This window comes from Stegodyphus dumicola, chromosome 4, assembly GCF_044657685.1.
Source record: "Stegodyphus dumicola isolate Sdum_Otavi_A_Nest chromosome 4, ASM4465768v1".
Lineage (NCBI taxonomy): Eukaryota > Metazoa > Arthropoda > Arachnida > Araneae > Eresidae > Stegodyphus > Stegodyphus dumicola.
In genome coordinates, this window is record NC_140771.1 from 178,569,720 (window position 1) to 178,594,097 (window position 24,378).

Genomic DNA, 24,378 nt, shown 5'->3' on the forward strand with positions numbered 1-24,378 from the left:
TCTCTGTTTTGGTTAATTTTGGTTAAATTCTGTACACTTTAAAACTGATTAGTATTCTGAATACTTGTCTTCGTCCTTTGTATGAGATATTTTTATTTTTATAACAGAAAAATTTTGACGTTATTTGACCTTCTCCGAAAATAATTTTCAGGTTTTTTTATTATTATTTTATTTCAATAAACAATCTTTAATTGAAAGCGATCATTGCATATGTTACAATTATTGAAATATGATAAAGTAACAAAAGTGAACAAAGTTTTTAACTCATAATTTTATTGTAATGTATTTGATAAATGAGGGTAATTCTAGTGTAGTATAGTAATATCTTATTTTGTCATATCAGGTAAAATATTAATGATCAAATTTTTAATAGTTGTAACCAGTCCTTTAATATAAACTCTGCTGCTAATATAAACTGTTGGACTAACTGTAGCAATAAGGGTGCCCGCTGGTGAATAACCAGAGAAATACTTCAGTAAAAGCCAAGTGGTGAACCTGATAGGTTGTATCAGACTCTTGCTCTGTAATTTTCTTAAAGTTAAATGTAATGTCCGTGTGTGACTTAAACCTGTTCATAAATTATTTTTACACTATAAAGGACTCTTTTATGACCCCATCCAAAATGCCTCCCCACATAATTGACGCCCTATGCTAACATTTAACTTTGATAATTTTTGCTTGGCTTTTGCTCAGTTTCTTTTTCAGAAACAGTACTTGCATCCACACCCATTGGATCCAGCTCCTAAAACTTTAGGTAAAGAATACCTCACCTGTCGGGTATGAATTTTTTTTTCTGCCGCTCATGGCATGCATTAGTGTCACATATCTATTTTCCTTTTAGGAATTTACCAACCATTAATTGCAATATAGTGTTTATACATCTAATAATATAGAAATGTTGATTACATAGACGCTGATCCATAAAAAAGAAGAAGAAACAATTATGATATAGATGTAATATGAAGCAGTTGTTACATATTTAAATATTCATTTTTGTTTTAATTGACATTTGCGACCGCAAATTACTTAACACTTCCATCATGCATCTTTTAAAACATTTGCATTTTTGATGTCGATGCAGTAAGAAGAGAGCAGCACAGTAGCATGTAGGCTGAGAAAGCGAGAAGCATGTGCATCATAATTCAATAATTGTAGGCATATTAGGAAAGCAAAAAAGTTTGGTTTTTCTATTCTCGCGTTAGCTGTAAAAAGTTTTGATATTGGTTGGTTGACTTTCAGTGTGAATTTGTAAAGGATGGAAAATGGTTCCCAATGCTGCTTTAAAATATTTAAGATTTTTGTCTGCTTTTTCAAAAACGTTTTTCTTTCTTCAATCTTAGAATGTATTGTAATCATATATGTTAGCTGCATAAATTCAAACAAAAGGAGGAAAAAAACTTCCAGTAACTAGTATATTAAAGAAAAAAAAATGACATAGGTTAGTAATCATTAGTACTAATTAATATTCAACCTTGAAACTAATTAATTGTATATACCAATAATCTTTCAAATCTTAAGCAGGATTCATGTATCCAAATAATAGTTCATTCAATAGTTTTGAGGTGTTATATCTGTGTTATGTTTAATATAAAATTTCTCATTTCTAATATTATGTTTGATAAATTGTTATTACCATTTAAAAGTTATAAAACACCAATAGCTCACTCTGGTTTCTGTTCCTGATGCTTGAATCTGCAGTAGCTGTATTAAATGCCCTTACATTTTTTGTAAGTAATGTAAATATATGCCCCTTTACATCAAAAATGTTTTTCATGATGTCATCCGTTCCTGTTAGCAGATAGCCCTTATGTGTTTTGTCATAATCATGTAATTCACTGCAATTTAATATTCTTATCATAAAAAAATTGCCTGTGGTTCTGTTTTATTTGAGTGAATAAAAAAAATCCTGTCTTATATATCTTATTGCTTTAAGCTTAAACTCACTAAGCACTCTTCCCAGAAAATACACACTTTTGCAAAAAAAATTGAAGCACCAAGACCTTACAGACAACAAAACGGCTTCAAACATGGCCGCATTGTAGGGTTGCATGAAGCTGGGTGGTCTTACCAATTAATAGGCCGCCACAGACACTGCTGTGCAAAGATGTTGGCAGCAATGATTGCTACAAGGAAATTGCCGACGAAATGAAGGCTCTGGAAGGCCAAGAAGCACAAATGCAAGGGAAGATAGGAGGATTGTTCGCTAGGGCAGAACCGCCCCAATGGTATCATCGTTGACTATTCAACGCATTATAGCCACGTCTGTATCTCCTGTGGTATCGTCCACCATCTTGCGGCACTTGTCTGAGGCAGGAATATTCTCACAGAGGCTTTTAAGATGTTTGCCTTTGACCCTACAGCATCAGCGGATTCGTCTGGAATGGTGTCGTTGGACTGGCATCTTGTAGTGTTCAGCGATGAATCCCGCTGTACTCTTGAAGCAGATGACCACCATGTTCGTGTCTGGAGAGGACTGGTCCAGCAGTCCCAATCATGAAGGTCACCAGACCTTTCACCAATTGAGCATGTCTGGAACATGGTGAGTTGCCAGATTCGGGCATCACAAAATATCACAGATCTGGAGCGACAACTGATGAATACCTCGCAGGATGACATTAGGAACCTCTACCACTTCTTGCCTCGATGAATTCAAGCATGCATTTCCGCCACAGGCAGTTCGACCAACTACTAATTCGAACACTCGATGGGCAATTGTGAGCCATGAACAGGTACTATGACCTTGATTTTTTAATCATTTTATTATCTTTGTATGAGCTATGCACATATTCAATTTCATCAAAAACAACCGCTTCCTTCATGGTGCTTTGATTTTTTTTGCCAAAGAGTGCATATAATTTCATGTATTATATCTAAGCAAAAATTGCAGTGTATACTCAAAATAATGTATCGTTAAGCATTCTAAATTTAAAATTATTTCTTTGTATCTATTACACCTAAAGTAGTATCCTGAGGTCAGTTAAATTCCTGAATTAATTTACTCTCATTCACCTTAATTGTAACATTTCCATTTTTTTTCTCTTCAGAGGTGGTTTCACCAGCTACCAAGTGAATAATACAGTTCAGCATTGGTAGTTTGACTCAAGGTCAAATCCTGGTAAATGAGCTGGCTGCTTGGACATTTTCATGTTTTTTTTTTTTTTTTTTTTTTTTTTTTTTTTTTTTTTTTTATATCTTACATAAATATATTAAATAATAATAATTAATTAATAAAAAATTATCTGACATAAATATATTTTTCCTTAAAAAGTCGTCCATGAAGACATTTCCCCATGTAGAGAGATATCCTAGCGCTGTAATATTTTAATCCAATATCTAGAGGTTAGCATACTACAGTGCGAAAGTACATCCAAGAGTAGTCTCCGTGTCTGTGAGATATGATTGGTTCAGATTTAAAGCATATTTCAGACTATCCAGCTAACTCTTAATTAAATAAAACTGCAGTTAAGATATTTTTAATTATAATATTTTGAACATAGTATCTATGATGCAATTGCAGTTCATGCATTACATCTGTCATCATATATCTGAAATTTCAGTTAATTTAAATATTAGTTTGTTGTAGTTGAAATAGTCATCATTTAGCTTTGTATTTGAGTTTCAGTTTGAAATGCAAATTTCATACAACACATATCAGAATCTATTATACTGTCATATCACTAGTATCATCTAATTACTGGCTATAAAAGGCATATTAAATCTGAAGTCAATCATCTACACAAATGATATGTGTCGATTTTTTTCCCCATTTAAATAGGGATATTTATAGATGCTTTGCTGAGTGCTAGATACAAATCAAGTGCCAACAATAGCAATGGTAATTCAGAAGACAAACAACAAGAATCGGCGTTATATTTACAAAAAACGCTGATTCTTGTTGTTTGTCTTCTGAATTAGTATTTATTTGACGTGTTATTGTGTCTTAATAGCAATGGTATCAATAGTTATGGGATGTGCCAACAATTAGCTGTCTGGTTGTTTCATGTTAATGCTCAGCTCTGTCACTATCAGTCCATATAAAAAAGTTAGCCACATGTCATATGAGACTGATTGATATACTTATTGCCACCTGCACACACATATAAAACATATTTACAAAATTTAAAACTAATTTTTTCAATAAATCCCTGGAAACCTGTCAAATAATTAACAGTATTCATTACTATGACAAGATTCATACCCAATATTCAATTTTAATTAAACAAACGGTAACAGAGAAAAATATATAATTAACTGAGTAAGAAAATGCATTTAGTAGCAATATTTAAAATTACTATAAAACCTAATGACAGTTTTTCTTTCTTTATATATATATACTTAAACAATGCATATTGGAAAAGTTTCTTTCTCTGCTTTAATGAATTACACAATATCTAGTTTGAAGAAATGCAAGCACTTTTTTTAGCAATACTTTTATAAACTCTGTTAGAACTGAACTATACATTTAATTGTTTTTGAAGATTGAATTGAAGTCTTTGTTTAGTGAATTCTTTCATTTTATATAAAAAAAAGTTTATTTCAAGTCACTCCATAACTGCATAACATCTGAACCTCGTGTTTTTTCCAGGATTCTTTTGTTTAATCTTTCTTCTTGTTCTGGTGAAAGCTCTAGTTTCCAGTTTCCTACTCCACCACTTCTTACAAAACTTCCGTCAAAACCATGTCCATCTTTTATGGCAAGGGCGTTATATTTTGCCCATGCTCGGAATCCACGTGGAGCCTTAGGATTGTCTGCATATTCTTCACAATGTTCAAGCATCTGTGTGAAAAGATTGTTTGTTGTCTTCTTCATGTATTCAAAACTGCTTTTGTGGACAATTTCTTCCAACAGTTCTTCATTATCTGCCAGAGCAGAAGAATATTCTTCTCCGAGAAACTCTGCCAGTTTTTTAATGATGGACTTTGGGTCTTTTTTCATTTCTTCAAATGTTACAAAAAATACGTTTCTGTCATTTTGATGTTCGTACCATGAAAGTAAATTATCAAAATAATCATTGAAGTCTGTTTTGCCTTCTATGAACAGATCAAAGAAATCATTAAATGTGCCGTCACTAAACTTGTAAGCAGGGAAGAGCCTGGTGTGATGATAGAAAGAAATGCAGCAATCTTTTGGGTTTCTTGCAACATAGACATATTTAGCATCTGGTGAGTATGGTGTTAAGTCAAAAGGAAAGTGAATTTTGATGCATCCTGGCCCTGGCATGTTCTTAATCTCCTCTGGGCCAAGCATTTCGAGAAAAGGACAAGATGCAAAATATTTCTCAATTGTGTCAGGAACTTGACCTTTGTTGAGAATTAGCATTACTGTTTGAATCATCCATGTTGTTCCACATTTTGGATATGTTGCAACAAAAACATCTTTTTCAGTGGGTTTATAATCAATTGCGGCTCTTATAATATCGGGCACGAAGCATTGACAATATCTATAACCATCAACTTCTATGTACTTCGGTATCTTCTTGATCTTCATGATTCAGATACCTATTAAATTTTTTTTTAATTAGAACAGAACTTCAAATGAAAAGAATATATTGTTTTAATATTTTTCTCAGTTTATATTAAATGTTATAAAAATACGAGTTTCAGAAAACCAAATTATTTATTAGTGTGTAGATATAAATATGCATTAATTTCTGTGTGCAGTAATTCAATTTGAAAAAACTAGGGGAAGGGAAAGCATTCGAATGAAAAAAAAAAATAATCAATAAAACTTTCGAGTGTTAGGTCTTGAAAATATTTTTTTAACTATGCACATAAAATGTATTAACAAAGATAGAAATTCTTACATTCCTTAATGAAAATTGTTTCAACAGAAATGTTTGAGCATCAAGAATTTCATTATTTTAAATTTCGGTGATGATATCCTAGCAAGTGAAAATAACATAAGTATTTCTGAAGAAACTCACAATGATATGAAATCCTGTGCTTCCTAATAGACTATTAGTTACGTAATGCCCGTTCAAAAGTTGTACTAATTTTTCCCCCCATTTGGAATATTAGCAGAAATATTGTGTAAAGACACTGTATAAGCTGTAAGGTATTTTATCTCTCCTAACCGCATGCCTTCGTTGTATAATTGTAAAGCACTCTGGCTAGCATCGGGAGGTTCCCGAGTTCGAATCCCGTCGAGCGCATAGCGGATTTTTTTCAATTTCATGCTTTGAAAACCTTAACGATCTCTACAAAGAAATGCGACAAAAGCTACACTGTTTTAAAGAATGTGTATTCTGATTTCTGAAAGAAAATGTGCAGTCAGCATATTTGCGCTAATGTTTCATTCCAACGACTGGTACAAAATATCGCCAATTGATGAGAATGTTTTAAATTTGTGAAAGAAAATGTGCAGTCAGCATTTGCGGTAATAGATCCAGGATAATCTACTAGCACAAAAAATACGAAAAGAAAAATTTTCTGTAGAAAATATAATGAAAGTTATTTATTATTTGGGATTACTTAGAATGGAGATGAAATGGACCTCAATCTCGGTGTGTATGGTTTGCAATGAATTCTTATCCAATCAAAGTATAAAACCATCGTTTCTCAAAACACATCCTGTATCTAAGAATACCAATTTAAAGGATAACTCTGAAGAATATTTTAAGAGGAAATTATCGAGTTCAAAAATAGTAAACAAGTAATGAAAGGTTTCGTTACTTCAAGTTAAAATGGCTTTGTTACCTAGTAAGCCTAAGAATTGCCAAGACTGGGCAGGCTCACTATATTGGAGAAAACCTTATACAGTCAAAAGTCGTTAATTTGGACACCCATAATCCGGACCTCAAAGCTTTAAACTTTCTGCGCATGCGTCGCGTTGACGCATGCGCATAGGCGTTTACTTGTGCGGGTAAGACCTTTACGGCTGCAAATATGCGTGCGCATAAAACGTTTACGCATGCGTGTTTAATGTATAACGGACGGTATAAGCTAAGCTAAAATTATCTAATTCAGTTCATGTTGCAGATTGCGTTGTTCCTTAATCTTCGAATTGGATCCGGCTTATTACTTTTTGCAGACTGTTAGAGTAATTTTATAAAAGTAAGCTTGAACTTTCGATTATATCAAATAGAATTTCCGGTATATATTTGCTAATATGTAAAGGATCTAAAGCGAAAGTATGTTTCGAAATCTGTTTATCAATTTCACGTTGCTCGGCGGGGGAAACGCCGCGGCGCGCAATGAATTGGAAGTTGATCTGTCCGCACTATCGTTATCTTCAGGGCAGATGTTTTTATTTTATTCGGCTTATAATTCCTTACTAAATGTAGTATTTCATCTCGATGTACTCCGTCTTTGATATGATTTAAAACAAGTTCCTCGTCATTATAATTCGCTTCCGATAGTGAAGAAAGTAACACAGAGGTTATTGAAAACGAAAAAATTTCGATTGACAAATTAGTCGGTATTCTCGACACAGCAATTATAGGACTTGAACAGCGGAACTTTGTAAATGAACAAGAAGTTATGTCTGTTTATAGAAATAAAGAGGAAGTATTATCACATAAAAAACGAAGCAATTTAAACAACTTACATTGAAAGAAATGTTTAATAAAGTAAACAAATAAATATTAAGCTTTTTTTTTTGTAAATTTTGATACCCTTTAGATCATAATTGTTCATTATTTCATAAATTACGGTTTCATATTTTTAATTTTATATTTTTTACATGCCATCTTACCAGATTTAAACTGATGATCTATAATCCGGAATCGCCGAAGTCCCGACGAGTCCGGATTAACGACTTTTCTGTATTTTTATACATTATTTGACATTAATTATTACTTTTTATCTATCACTTTTATGTTTCATTTAATCCCTTCTCCACTCTTTTCTCTCCTTAGCTGAAAAGTTAACCCAAATGGGCTATTAGTCTCAAAACGTGCTTTTGCATTGAATCATTATAAACTGCGTATTGCTTTTCGGATTTTTGCCACTAAACATTATCGCCCTGTATTATTTTGAAAGAAAATGAATAATGAAGAATCTGCATAAAATTATGAATGTTTTTCGCAATGTGAAAAAAAACGGCGGTACCTAGAGCCATCAAATTTTGAAAAACATAGGCCTTTTCCCGAATATGTGCACCTGGAAGCCCGAATTTCGAATTTGTTTTATTATCAGTTTCATATTTTGTAAAACTTTAATGAATTGTTTATTAACAAACTCAACGATTTGAAAGAGAGCACTGGCAAGTATGGAATAAAACATTTTTGTCTCTAACGCACGAGATTGTCTATCGAAAATTCTAATGATATGTTGTTTTTAAGCATTTTAATAGTTTGCTATTGAATTGAATTTTATGTGTCGTAAGTGTGAAAATTGTGATATTAATAAATAAACACACAAAACGTTAATAATAAAAGGTCAAAGGGGGAAAAAAACATTTTTGCTAGCCATCTTATTAAGAAAACTGAGCACTGATATGATAAACTGAGAAAAGAGTGAAAATATATAAAAATGTATGAAAACTACATCGGGAATTCTAAATTTTGTCAAATTTAATAACTATTTTGTGGTTTTGCTGTTGAACTGTATATAGCCAAGTGTGAAGAAAATGATGCTTATAACAAAGCTAAAAAGGCTGAAGAAATGGGTTCGCTGGAGTGAGTGCGAATAAGTAGACTGCTAGCTCAGTGAAAGCAAAAAACTCTAGCAAATTCTTCTAAGCGATCGTGAAAATCTAAAACCTTTTTTTTTTTTTTTTTTTTTTCCTTAAATTTTTTCTGACGGCCATCCATAGAGTTATAGAACTTCTAATTAGTCCAAAGAGGCTTTATCCCTGAAGGACTATTGTTTTCGTTTTCAACTGCACCGTTCTTGACTATACTATATATTTAATTCAAGGCCTACCTAGGTAATCTTTATTTCTGAATTTCTTTCAGAGTTCCATCAGACAGTAAACTGTATCTGTAGGACTAAGTATCTTTTTGAAGCATAGCTGAAAACGAAATGAGATGCTTTTAAAGGATATTATTCAACAGATATTTAGCTTCTGAACTTTCTTTGGAAAATATATTAAAAGTGAGACCTTGCCCTCCTATAACAGGCATGTGCATTAAATATAAAAATAGGAGCAGAGGACATTTTCAAACTACGTAATACAAAAAATATTAGCCGTTCAGCTCTGATAGTGACAAAATAAGTGTTTACAGTAAGAATGAATTTAGCATCTTCATATTGTGCTATTTTAAGGCACGAAAATCTCTCTATTGTATTACTAGAACAAGTTCAGAGCTTTCCGCACATGCGATCTAGAAGCGATCTCCATTTAAATCAGCAAAACTTATAAAGGTGCAGTAATAAGAGTAATGAAATTTCTTCGAAAACAAAAGCTGCAGCATAGAATTTTTTTTTTTTATTTATTTATTTTTTTATTTTTTATTTTTTTAAATCTTTCAGCGCATATCACAAATAGTAAAATAATAAAACTGACAAGTTTGAATAAGAGAAGAAAAGTAAACAAATTGTCCGGAAATATTTCCTATTGTTCAGAATGTTATAAACTGCAGTTCCTAAGTTTTTATGACTATCATAAAAGCGTAACATCGATTTTTCAGTTTGTTTCTCTTAGGAAGCATACCATGCTAGTGCACAATAGTAAAAGTACTTTTTTTCGAACCAGAGTGTAGCTAGGGTTTTTAGCGCCCAGGGACAACTGAACATTTCGCGCCCCCTACTGCTTGCCAAGGATGGAAAACATTTAATTCTAAAATGTTGTAACATCAGTTTGGCGCCCCTTGGATTCTGCGCCTCGGGACAGATGCCCCCCCTCTAGCTACGCTCCTGTTTCGAACAGAATAAGTATTGAAAAATATGAAATCAGGTAAAGTGTGTTGTGAAATTGTAATATATCCAAGCAGAAATACGAATAGTTTGGTTTTTATTATAAATTGGAATTCGTCAGCTTTCTAAATGAAGAGTTTTCTTCTTAAGTCTAACTGTCCTGAGATTTTACTTGATAAAATTTAGAAAAAATGGGACTTTGAATAATTAGTAAATAAACTTAGTATTAAATCCTGATAAAATAATTAAGAAGAAATATTTGAACAGATTGCTCTTTATTTTTTTCCATTGTAGAGTCATTAGGTTAATTGGAAGCAGAAAAGATGAAAAATATGCAACCGAATTCGCCGGGAATCGAACCACGGACCTCTGGAATACCGGCCCAGCGTGCTACCGTTACACCACGAAGGCACGCTAGAGAAGTGGGGGAAATACCTTATACCATCAGGTAGAAAATTTCCACATGAACTAATATCATGTATAAATATTGACAGTATTCAAAATATCTGAGCAAAACATTTACTAGTTTTGCGAATATCAGAATTCTCTAAGATAGACACCACTAAGGTTAATCAGCAATTGATTACCATAGTTATCCAAATAATTATATCTATGGATGCAAGGATTCTCAACCGGGAGGGATGTAGTCAGCCTTTTGTTTACCTGTTAAGTATTAAGTTTTATTTTATGAATATATAAAAAACAATTCTTTTATTCATATTTTAGTATTTATCAGCATTTTCCATACTTTTTGTTGTTTAATTTAAGTTAAAAATAATTTAAATCTAAATAAACGTACATATGTATTTTTTCGATTTTGGAAAGAAGTGTGATATTCTAGAAATGGTGAAAGAGGTGCATGGGGCAAAACAGAAATCAGATGTGAAAACTAAATTAAAAATATGATAAATTTAAATAAAAACATAAATAAAGTATTCATTTGAATAAATATTAAACTTTAATTTACATATAAATGAAATATATAATACTGCATTAGCAGTAAGGCACGACAACATATTGCAAAAGTAAATAATTTAAATTCTTCCTTAAAAATAAGAAAATTTTCTTAAATAGACGCACTGGGAGTGAAGAGACAAAGCACTGTTTTTCATTTTTCATATCTTAATATTATTTTGATTAACATTTATGATAAAATATTATCTTAAGAAATATTTTTGCTATTATTTTAATTAACATTTTTGATAAATTATTGTCTTAAGATATACTTTGATAAATGCATCCGTAATTAACTACGTATTTTTTATTTGCGGCAATAATTTAACAAACAAATGTGCTATGCAGATATGAGTAGCAGTGAAAATTTTTCGAAACAACCTTGTTTAAGTAGTTTATATAAAGCAACACTTGTAAAATGGCAAGAAGTATTTTAGACGGGTTTTCTAAATTGCCACCTTTCAGAAAAATTATAGCTTAAAACAAAAGTATAAATTAAGCAATTAATTTAAGCATTCGAATCTCATGCACCTGAAAATAAGTTCCAAGCTCCGCTGTATTGCCGGCAATTAACTTACAATATTGCAAGTTTTATTCCGGCTGTCTGAATTGGACGCTACGATGACCCTTGAAGTAGAGGAATGGATGAGTAAGATTGATGGTCAGGATTGCAGATTGAAAATAAGTTGTTTCTATGGCACAATATAATGGCTTATGATTTTGTAAAAAGAAGGGTGGAGAACAAAAAGGAAAACTGTAATTATCTAGTATAGAATATGTTTTAAGAAACACCTTTTAATAATTACAGCAATGCATTTATTTTAGTTAAAAAAATTGTAAAAGTAATAAAATAATGATTTAAGCTGTTAAGAAATATATTTATTATTTTTGAATCGGCTTGTTAAGAAATTACAAACTGATTGAACTCGAACAACAAAGATTTTAATATTTTTATACCCAATTTCATTATTATAGTTTGAAATACTGTGTATTTAACTACGATCCAAATATCATATAACATTCGAAATTATTTTCGGTACTAAAATGTACTGCTAAGAAAAGGAAATTTTACTCACGTAAATATTCTCTCTGCAGGTTACTATTACGAAATTTGATGGTTTGGTACTCGCTCTGTCACCATGTGACTATTTATATATATGTGCATATAATGCTTCGTTTTTATTACATCAAAACAGTTGCGCATGCGTAAATTATTATCGCTGAAACCAAAGAATGAAATAATCAAGGTTGTTCATATTGCTTTCTGTGCAACCGTAATTCCCTGAACTGTTGCATAGTTTTATGTTTCGAGTTTCTTTCGAGTTCAAGTTTTGTATTCTTTTCACGTACCGTCATCTCATTATCAGATTATAATCTTAATGCCTTGACTTCTATAGGATAGGCTATCTGCTCTTACTGAATGACCTCTGATACTGGGCGTTGAACTGCATTTTCACGTTGTAGAGGATATTCGAGGATTTCTATGTTTCCCTGAACATTACCAGTAACACTGTAGGCAGATTAATATCTTAATTGTACTTAGTTTGCTCTTTTCTATTTAACGATTATTGTGCCACTGAACGAACAATGTGCTGTTGTAAAATTCTGTCATGCGTTACACTTTTCTGAAACTTCGAAGAAGGCAAATTGCGCGCTTCAATGTAATTTATTTTGTTTATTAATATTAGTCGTTTAACCGCCGAATCCAGTGATGTTTGAAATTGAGAAAATTTCGCTGTTTTTAGGGGGGGGAGGAGACTTAATTTCCATTTGGTAGGTGATTCCATGTCTAGCTTCAACATTTATTCTTCCAATAATGAATTTATCTGTACCTCACGTCTGTACAGTGTTAAATTAATTAATTAATTGAATAGTTTCATTTTGAAATTTCAACTTATTGGATTTTAGCCATTATATTAGGAAATACATTAAGAATTACATTAGACTATATTAGAAAATTAAAAGGAATCAGAAGTGGCCCTGAAAAGTCACTTTGCAATAAATAATATATAATAATAGATTATTACTATTCTTTTGAAACAAATGCTTGAAAAAAATTATCTGTGCTCTAAATAGCATAATATTATCTGAAATATATAAGTCATTACAAAAAGTTAAAGTAAATAAAATATGCTGAACCGCTCAAAACGTTTTCCTTAAGATGCTAATTTAAAAAAAAAAAATTACTATGATTTTAGTTGTTATTTTGAAACAGAATCCATTTTATTTATTTATTTATCTTTGCTGAATTTAAAAAATTCATATTAAATTTTATTTTCCATAAATTATGAGTTTAAAATTAAATTTTTAATAGAAATATCAGCTTAACTGTTTTAGAACCATTAGATTTTATTTAAATACACAACACAGAAAAAAATTACATACATTTTGTATAGGTTTTTTTAAAACATGTTTTCTCTTCAGACCTTTCATTAATTAAAATTCTTTCGTTGATCAAAAAACATTCACTTCAGTTTTGTAAAAAAAAAAAAAAAAAAAAAAAAAAAAAAAAAAACTTATATTGACCTTTTTCTGTTCAGTTGACTGCAAATAATAACATTCAATTGGTCTTTTAAGTTATAAATATATCTTCAGAAATATATTCTTGACTTTCTACTTAAAGAATATTTCAAGCCTTTTACTGCCTGTTCATAAGCAGGAATAGTTCTTGGTTCCTTTTCATCTTCGTTTCCTTATTAACCAAATTTTCATTCTCTGGCTGATATGTTAATCAGATACTATTTTGCGCGACATAATATTATTACCCACATGTGCATATTTGTTAGGTTACGCGTGCCGCAACATCATATAAAATACCGCATAATTTAATATTATAAAAGTAAAAGATAAACTTTTTAATTTATTCAAATGTTTATTTAAGAATTAAAGTGTTTTTTGACATTGAGATAATTTTTTTATTATTTTTGACGAATCAAATCTATAATTGCTACATGCTACTTAGTGCATCATCAAAATCAGGTTCTTCCTGATTTGCTTGACGATGTTCCACCAAATGTGTGGCACAACATGTGATTCCAACATGATGGAGCCCTTGCTCATTTTGGACTGAATGTTTGCAGCTATTTGAACAGATCATTCCCGCATCGATGGATTGGGCGTGGTTGACCAGTCCCTGGCCCCCATGCTCACCAGATTTATCGAGCCTTGATTTCTTTTGATAGTGGGAAACTATCAAAAGTGTCGTGTATCACGAGCAGCTATCAAAAGTGTCGTGTATCACGATCCTGTTGTGTCTGAAATGGATCTCGTGGCAAGACTCGCCTACGCAGCTGCTACAATCAAAAAAACTCCCGGTGTGTTTGAACATGTCCCTCAATAAATGGTCCGTCGCGTCAGGCATGTTTGACGTCTGATGGTGCAAACTTCGAGCATTTGTTGTAACATTCAAGCTGTCGTACACCATTTGTATTCATGTCCAATAAACGTTTCAAATTAATCACTCTTGTTTCTTTTCCCATCTTCTACCTCTGCTACCACTTACCCCTGACATTTCCAGGTATAGGTTCTTATGCAGTTCTTAATACTTATGATGTGCCCTACCTCCCCTAAAGTTTGTCGCAACATTTACGGTACACCCTCTATAAATATACCGATTGAAAATGCTGGTTTATGTTCTGTGGTCCATGGTTTGTAACATGGATCAGTCATTGTCAAGAAATCTATTTTCACATTTTTGAAAGGATCGATATTTTCCGAATGTGCTGCACAATTATCCAAAAAAAGTAAAATTTTCCTGTGTGCGTGTTTTATATATATATATATACATTTTTTTATTCAATTAAGATAAATATTTTTTTATTCAATTAATATAATTCTCAAAAGTCATCCATGCTTCATTGTTGCCTTCATATTCACTGCACGCTAATGTTTCATCATTTTTTAAACATCGGTGAGTTTTTTCGCCTTTCCTAATAAAATTGTTAAGCTTTGACTGGGAATCTAACATATTTTATAAATTTTGTTTCCTGAGGGAAAGATTTATAGCGTAACCACTGGAAGATTTATAGCATAGGCTTCCTATCGTGATTACTGCAAGGAATTTTCTCCCTCTTCACGCCGTACCTTTATGATGTAATTGGAAGCACATCCGGCTAACATTCACGAGATCAGGAGTTCGAATCTCAGCGAGGGCACCGCTAATTTTTTCTGCTCCGAAATAAAACTAATGACTCTACAAACATGACACCTTGTCTGGTAAGCGGCGTCCGAACTAAAAATATGGGAACAATAATTCAACATCACCTGGATTTAGCGCCTGGTTCTCTTCTCCTCACTCCCTTTTTAAGTGGAAGAGAATGTAAGGAATTTTTTTCCTTCTCATCGCGTACGTTCGGAATGTAATTGGGAGCAGTCGGAATATCTAGTGTATTAATTCCGGCGAGAACACTGCAGCTTTTTTTCTATTTCCAGCTCCAATAAAATGTAATGGCTGTAGGCTTAAACTTCTAGTGGCACCTTTGCGCCACTAGAAGATTAATTTGGTAGCCGAAACAAAATGTAATGACAACTTTCAGCGCAATCACTTCCTTAAGACAACCAATGTTTCTGATAACGTATTTAATCATCAACGATATTCTATAAGGCTCCCACACCCACAGACTCCTGAATCATCTGAAACCGTCACTTGTATTTCAAAATTAAATTAAAGGTAAGAACAAATAAATTCGCCTACCTTTTCAGTGCATCCGTTGCACTGGACAGCGGTTGAACTTTCTTCTTTTGTAAATCTGTCTTACGGAATGGTACAAGCTTGTGCAAAATAACATGTTATGAGGATACATTCGAACATACATTATACGAAGAATTAAAAAAAGTTACACTGTTGCCTTCGACATTATTTAGTTCTTATGCACCTTCGACCTTCAAAATCACGGAGCAGCGTGCTGTCCTTTCGGTTTTCGAGCGATTTGCTCTAAGTTCAGAGTTTGAATATGTTGACGTTACTGTATGGGAGTCTTGAGTAGGGACACCATGTCTGGTAATTCCCTTGTAAGTTGAGACATTTTAGAATTCTTTCAAATGTGGTGGCTAGAAAAGTTGTCTGTATATTAATTCTGTGGTTTCCACCATCAGTAACTTGAACACAAAATAATTTTCCGTAAAATGTCCTCTACCAAATTAATCCCTCTTATGCAGAAAAATCTTGAATCCTTTGCTGAAAAAAATAACTAACCTGCGTACCTACTATTCATTTTATGAATAGTTGTGGGTATTTCTTGCCCCCAAAGATAGTATGTCTTAAAATGTAATGAACGCCGGCCTGACGGGATAGTGGTCTGCGTTCCTACTATTCCTGTTATAAATAGTTGTGGGTATTTCCTGCCCGTAAAGATAGTATGGGCGTATCCTTAAAATGTAATGAGCGCTGTCCTGACGGGATAGTGATTAGTGACACTGATTAACATACCGAAGTGCCTGGTTTCGAATCCCAGAGAAGGTATGGGTGTTTGTAACTCTATAGTGTCTATACAGCATGGAGGCTTTTTAAATATACGGCCAGATGAAAGTCCTGTGTAGTGGTCTGGTGGCAGGGGAATAGGGACCCTCATATCTGTCTCTCGGGGTGTTCTCCTTCAAAATTGGAACGGAACTGGGAAAAGTCGTAACTTCATATGTATGATGCTCTAAGCTCATGTCAACGATAGATACAATCTTGCATTCCTTGCATGTTTGCAGCCATAAAATTAGTGGGCTAGTTCTGATTAGGTCAGGCAAGTGAGATTAATTATTGTAATTAATCAAATGTAATTCGGAAGAAAGTACCGACTTATATCTTAATAGTAGGATTAATAAATTTCTTAAGAACAAAACTGTCAAATCGAATGATATTAAAAAGAGATTTATTAATATGAATTTTTCTAACCAAACTTTGATTACAATAAAAGTTCGATTAGCCTGGCGTCCAATAATTTGGTAGTCCGATACCTAGTATTTCTGCTGTAAGATGGCGCTATTAGCATTTCATTCGGGAGTGTTCTGAATAGCTGTGCCACTTGATTCGCACTTTTTAATCATCTTCCATAACTCTATTGTTCAATATTTCAAATTTATGTACCGTTTGCTTTCTTTACCGTCTTTAATTTAGAATGTTTATAAAATTTGGTCAAAATATTGATAACAGAATAAAACAGAAATTTTAGCAATTCACCAAAAGGTATATAATATTAATCCAATGTATGAATCAAAGAATTTCAAAACCTGAAATGTAAATATTGCAATAAAATTGGCCAAAATGCATTAAACTGTGTAACGAACACTACTTGGAAAGACTTCATGCGCTAACGAAGATTCAAAGCCCTAAATATACTTCATGCACTAATGACGATTTCAGATCAAACTCTGATTAAATGTAATTAAACTATGAATAAATTTATTTACTAATAATTTTGATTCATGGAATATGTTTACAAGATTGCAATTTTTTATTCCTGAATATATTCAAGAACGGAGGAAAAAACCATTGTATGTCATTATGCAATGTAAGCTCTAAAATCCAGCATTACTTAAATCTCGAACGTGCTGCATGATCGGAATTCTGCTGTTTTTGCCAGTCAGTTTCACGTAAAGCACATATATAAATTACAAAGATAATTTAATTCCTGTTATTTAAAGATTAATAACATATTGTGAAATACTAATTTTTCTGCCCACTTTCTAGTAATATCCCGTACAGCGACTGGCCGATTTAGTATCTTTTTCTACGATTCGCCGTGGGACATTCCAAAAGTAAATTGTATTACATTTGGCCAAATGAAATTTTGAATTCTCTTTAGATTACTCTATCCAAAAAATCAGAAGAAGAATTACTATATATCCCTTTGGTTCCAATTAATTCAAAGATGGCTCATCATAAGAAACATCAAATCATTCGCAACACCCATTAACCACTACACGCTCTGCCAGTCATCCGAATCTACAGATAGGCTTCTCTAGGTTCTGTAATATTCGTTGTTTCGTGGTCAATGATCTAACATTCATTTTAACTTACAATGCCATGTTCGGAGAAATAATGCGCTACAAGACGCTATTGGGGGAAAAAAAAAAAAAACTTTTTTTTATGGTTTTACATGTGAGAGAAATAACTTCATGAGTATCTTTGTTTTATATGTGCATTTAGGAATTTAAGAAATTTAATTCTGTTTAAGTTTCTATGACTGAAATCTTGCATCTTCGGTCTTAAACAAGTTGTTTACGTTCCTGTGTTAGAAAGGCGCCAAAATGGATGATGTAATTTCGATTTTAAATATCCTTAATAAATCCAAGCACTCTCGGTCTATTCAAACCAAACTGCATACATTTAATAATAAAACATTCACGCGTAAACATTTAGTAATAATTTAGCAATAGACAGACAGACAAAGTAGACAGATGTCTTGTTTTGCACCCGCTAAGTCTTTCTGCACCGATGGGCGAAAAATCAAGCATAGGTGCGAAGGAAAGGTATATAGAAAGGGGGCAATTTGAGGAGAGTAAAAAGGAACTTCTTACATTTTGTACGAGTTCAAAAGGCCAGAAAGAAAAGAAGGGACAAAATAAAATTTAAAATAAATGGCCCAAAAATAATGGAGGGGAGAAAAAAAAGGGCCTATAAAAAGAAAAGGAAAAGAAGTAGAAAATACCCTAAAATACGATTGTGTCCATGAGTGTAGTTAAGGAGTTCATCTGCAAAAATTCGTGTCTTTAAGAAGCAAACTTTAGCTAAGTTTAAATAAATAAATAAATATATAAATGAATTCCTACATGGTAATGTGTATGCCCTTATCTTGAGACCTAACTAGAAAAGACATATATCATCACAGAGATGTACATAATATTTTAACTAAAGTAACATTAAATATTACCATTCCCAAAAAATTCTTGTATATTTCATAAAAACAGTAATTGACAAAATCATAAATCCATACACAGTGTGAGAGCATTTCAGCAAAAATAAATTATACAGTTTATTTTTCTTAAATATTAGTTAAATATAAAATTAATTTATTAGTTTAACCGTTGTAATTTATTATAATACAAGTTTAACAAATTCCGTCACACTGTATTTTTATTTGCTCATAATTCTAAGTTTGAGACCTGAAAAAAAAAAAGTCGGGGATCTTAGTTACAAAAATCACAATCTATACTCATCGATGGTCAAGAGATACCCATTTTTCCCTCTCAAGAAATTCCTAAGCACGAAAAAAGGGGGGGGTGCCTCCGAAGGGTGATAAGAACGCAAGGTCCGTCTTGAGCTCACTTGGGGTAAACAAACGAAAATGCGTTCTCGCTGTCTATTGGCTGTGACGTCACTGAAGTTTCCTCTCCTCAGATCAACATAGATTTTTGCATTGATTTAAGCTGAATGTAAGCTTGTGCGCGACTGTGGAAACTCATTTTTTTTTTCCCTCTCAAATATAATTAAATTTATGTAGTATAATGGTTGGTACGCACTGCGCGATTGCATTATGCTCCAACAATGCACGCAAAATAAAAAATAATCAGCAAAATGTATTATTTCATAGGTATAGAAACTTATAATGTTTTTTGATTTGATGCAAGTTATTTTGAATTTTCGGGTTACTTAAATTAATTTATTCATTAATATATATAGAAACTTCTATGCATTTTTTTAGGTGTATTTAAATGCCAACGGTTTTGAATATTGTTGTGAATTGTGACAGATGCATATAAAAATGCTTAAATAGTTTTAAATTATGTGTATGTAGCTCACTGCATTAACTAACTCGTGTTACACATGGAAAAATGGCAATGCAACCAGCCTTTTCTCCAGGAATTGAAGTCAAACCACCAGTGTTCAGCTGATGGGCCTTGTCAATTACTTAGAATTTAAGCCTATTGTACTGTTAATATGGTACATGCCAGAAGTACAATATCATTAATACACGGGGTACATGTAAGAAATAAGAAGGACTAACAACACCGCAGAGTACAGAAAGCAACATATTAGAAGTCAGCAATTCATTTGACGAGCAAATTAAGTTGTATTATCATACATAAGGCTATCAGTTCTGGATAATTTAGTTACAGTAATTTTGCAAAGATAGTAAAGCAGTTCCTTCAGCAATATTAATTTTCTAATTATTAAGGCTTTTTTTTTCTTTCATATTATTTGAAAACAGAGTAATACACAGCATGCATTTAAATGCAATCAAAATTTAGGAAATGTATGATTTAAGAATATAGAAACGTTTAACAAACAAATATGCTAAAATTCTTGTAAAATATAAAATTTCATTTTCTATCTGTACTTATAATTTGTTATGATTTGTATTATGAATGAATAATATAACGTAAGCAAATATTTTATTTATTATTGTTTTAAAATTTGCATTCCATTACTATGTAGTGCACCATGATATATTTCATACAAAATTTCATTTATAAAATTAAGATCCATATTTACTAAGATTTTGTTGAATGTAGTGTTTAAAATTTAGTACCAAGTTTGACTTTTGCATTTAATTATATAAATTTACCTGCAGAATTATATTTTGCTAGTATCTACGAATGTGATCATTATGTCTGTGGGGATATTGTACTCAGGTCATCATATTAAATAAACATCCACCCTTTTTCCATGTGTTCACAGAAAGTACGATGACAGTCAAATGACGTTAAGATAAACTGCATAATATTTTTATGAGTGCATTTATCTGTGTATGAATATATTTTTCCACACTAAACTGATAACTCTAATTTTTTTTATTCATAGAATGGTTAAACTGTATATGCTAAATGAAATGTAATATTTAAGTTATTATATAAACATATTTCTTTTTTGATACCAAAACAAACACATACAGCATTTAGTCCTATTAATATCTGCCCACCAGCGGCCGAGCAGTAAAGTCGCTGAACACTGGTAGTTCTGTCCGAGGTTCGAATCCCGCGAACGGGCTGGCTGCATGGGCGTTTTCGTGGTTTCCCCATGTGTAACGTGTATACGAGCCAGTTTCCTTTAGAAAGTCTTGCACGAAGGCATCCCTCCCTTCAGGCGCATAGCCCTCGAGGCTTTGCCATAATCACACACACCACACCACTTATTAATATCTAGGATTTACTTCTCTGAAATAAAAAATGAGGATGACAATCCAGAAAATGACTACATGTTTCATTTCGTTCTTATATTTATAAATTAAACAATACATAAGTGAAATAAATATAGAAACCTAAAAGATAAAATTCTAAATATACAATATTAATAACAAAACATAATAGAGGATATGCAACTATTCTTTTAATATCTTTTACTCATTTTGTATATAAAAAGTTAACATCTTCTATCTGAATACTTATGAACATTTTTATTTTTTATTTTTGCTAAAAAGTAAAATTCAAAGAATTAAGATTTAAATTAAAATTAAGTCTCAATTTTTATATAGAATTACATAATGCAGCTGCTGGTTTAGTATTACACTTCCTTTCAGTTATAGCTTGAATAGTTCATTTGTTTATGTTTCTTGTTGCTGCTTTACATCAAGAAATTACAAACAAGTTTTAGAATCTAGCGACTTATAATTTTATGCAATTTCTTTTTTTTTTAATCTATTAAAATTAATCATATATTACAGGAAAAGCTCATGCAAGTTCATCTGAAAAAAAAAAAAAAAAAAAAAAAAAAAAAAAAAAAAAACCCACAAGTAAATTAAGATTTCTAAATGAAACAAGTACTGCGGAAACAATTGGACCGAAAGTAGGCTTTAGCAAAATAAAATTAATTTAAATTTCAGCCAAATTAGATTCCGAACATTAGGGACAAGTTTGTACAGCTTTATAGAAAAAATATTCTTAATTTGAATTTCTTCTATATCGCTACACTCAGGGCTTAATTTCTAAAATTAGAAGTGCCGGAAACCTATGGAAGACCGTTAGTAAAGAGGAACAAGAGTAAATAAATAAATAAAATGACTATTAAAAATCATTTATAATTTAAAAATTAAATAGTTAATTATTATCAAATTAATAAAAAATTATTTAATTAATATTTATTAATTATTATCTAACCATTAATTAATAATTTATTATTATTTATTAAAATAATTCAATAAAATGTAAAGAGGTAAATTAACATTTAATAATCGATTTTTAATATAATTTTATTGCTGCTAAAAATAAAATTTTTGAGATTAAATTTCTACTGAAATTGTAGTTCCGTTAATTACATAAAAGAAGTGCCGGAGCCTTCTTATGTAGGGCTCCGATGCGCTTCGGCTAGAATTATCATTTATCCCATGAAATGAAAAGTACCGGAGCCGGCACAATTTAAGCTCTGACTACACTGCATATTTTCCAGTTCTTGTGAAATGTGGGTTTTCAGTCTGTTGAAGCTAAAATGAGTAACGTTATAAACAGCTGAATCTTGAATAGCAAATTCTGTAAGGAATTTTGGAAGATTTTTGATGAAACAATAAATTACTGAGGGAACTTTTCGTAATTAAAACTTATTCTATACAGTAAACAATATTTTAGGTAGTTAAGTTTCAACTCCAAATATTAGAATTTTTAATTTTCCGATGAAAAACAGAAAATATTTCAAAAGGAAATACGAAACTACTATTAGGAGATGCTACAGCGAACTTCAGTGACGTCACAGCCGAACGAGTCGCTGGCTTATCGTTTGTTTACTCCAAGTGAGCTAACCTGTTCTTTCTACGGACTTTGATAAGAACGGACTACTGATAAGGAATGTTGCGTCTCTACGGAATAGTTACGAAGAGAAGAACCACATGACCTGCTACTATTAACAACTATTGTATAATGCTAGAATCTTATGAAAATAATAAATAAAGCAATTTAATGGCATTCTAGTGATAGAGAAACAGATATTGTATAGAGAACAGAATGTTACTTATCTGAATATTCCGTGTCAGGGCCTCTTTTGGATTTCTCGTGTTGATAGTGAACAGCTAACAAAACACCTGAAGTTTCGAAGAAGCGAAGTTTCCTTTTTCAATTTGATGAATGAGACATTGCATAGGAAAGGTGCATTAAACTTTTTTAGAGAGTTGAAACATTTACTGAAACTTTTATTTAAAAAATTTCGGAGCTATGTTTAGACACTGCATCCAGCTCTCGTGATCGCAGCCAATCTCTAGTTTAGCAATACGGATAAGCTTTAAAATAAGAATCACAACAGTTACAGGTCAGCTACGCTTTCAGCGACCGAATTCTATGAACGACAAATCTCAAAAGCGTGTTGCCAACGCAGGGCAACGAAAAGTGGAAATTAATTCGATAGGCGTGGAAGTGAACACAAGTAGTACATTTTATTACTTCCCTAAGAATGCAGTCAAATCATATTTATATTAAATTTGTTATTTGTTTGTTTTGGTAAAGTATAAACGTTTATTACAGCTATCATGAGACTCGAGTACAGTGGACAATATGTTTATTAAATGAAGTAAAATTTTGCATTCGTTAAATCCCCCATTCATAAAAATGGGACAGGATTAAAAAGAGGGGAAGGGGCTGAAATAATTCTTGTTAAAACTTACTAAGAATATTCTTCTGAATACTTACTAAGAATTGTAAAGTATTCAGAAGTTGACTGCAATATTTGCGTGCCTACCAGTGAGCGAGTGAATAAAATCGCTAAGCGGTGGTAATTTAGCATAAGTTCGAATTCCAAGGAACAAGATTACAGCAAGGGCATTTCCATAGCTTTTCCCATATCGATCATGAATCTGAACCAGTTTACCTTTAAAAGTCTCCAGTGAAACCGTCCATTCCTTTAGGCAGGCAGTAAGATAAACTTGTCAAAAATTGTATCATATTTATGCTGTAAAATATATTCGAGCATATTATCGTCTTTTAGCTCGCAGATCTCTAGAAAGTATGTATACGGCATTTATTTCTTACCAATCGCAAAAACATGTTTACAATTGCATCGATATATTTAATGCTCATTTAAAAAAAAAAAAAAAAGAAGAAGAAAGTGGACATGGATAGACAGAAGCACAAACTGATGTGCATCTCAAATGATGTTCTTCATTTTATAATAATTTAGAGGAGGTGTAGCATATTTTTACAACAACGTTTTAGTTTGCAGAACTTTTCCCAAATTCTAAACAGATTTTTAGCATTATTCTAAGAAATTGACTGAAAATTGAATAAGCATTGTAACAAAGTAGCCGACTGATACTTTTCTATGAACTTAGTAAAATAGCGAAGTAAAAAATATTTTTTAACCTTTACTTTTATGTCAAAAAAATTATTACATCAATATTTTTGGCATGATTATTTTAATAGCAGAATTTCTTATAAACAAAAAATGTATATGTTAAAGAAAATCCAGGTAAATGTGTAAAGACATTAGGTATTTTTTGGAAGCAGGAGTCATGAAAAATGAGCAACGCCTTCGCCGGGAATCGAATTACAGCCTCTGAAATACGCGCCCAGAGGGCAGACCACTGCACCACGAAGGCACGCTAAGAAGGTGGCAGAAATATCTTATATACTCACCCTTTTAAAGGGCGACTGGGGTTTTTTAATTCAAATACCTTTAATTCAAAATCCTTTTCATGATTTAAATTCAAGGACCCTTATATAAAAAAATGTTTCGTCATTTACATTTAAGTTCCTTTTAAAATACAATTTTCTGAATTA

At 32.0% G+C, this 24,378-nt stretch overlaps 1 protein-coding gene across 4 annotated transcripts in view; it reads right to left on the minus strand.

The window, feature by feature from the left end:
- Nucleotides 1-3,139: 3,139 nt before the first annotated feature.
- The window catches only part of LOC118194802 (sulfotransferase ssu-1-like), a 90,363-nt gene continuing 69,124 nt past the window's right edge, over nt 3,140-24,378 (minus strand). For 3 of the 4 annotated variants that reach the window (XM_085815843.1, XM_085815842.1, XM_085815841.1), the window contains one exon: nt 3,140-5,499. In XM_085815843.1, the coding sequence (XP_085671969.1) occupies nt 4,532-5,488 (957 nt within the window). In that variant the 5' untranslated portion in view covers nt 5,489-5,499 and the 3' untranslated portion in view covers nt 3,140-4,531. Of the gene's footprint in view, nt 5,500-11,828; nt 11,987-24,378 lie in introns of those variants that run through there. The other variant, XM_035366005.2, reaches the window with a different exon arrangement.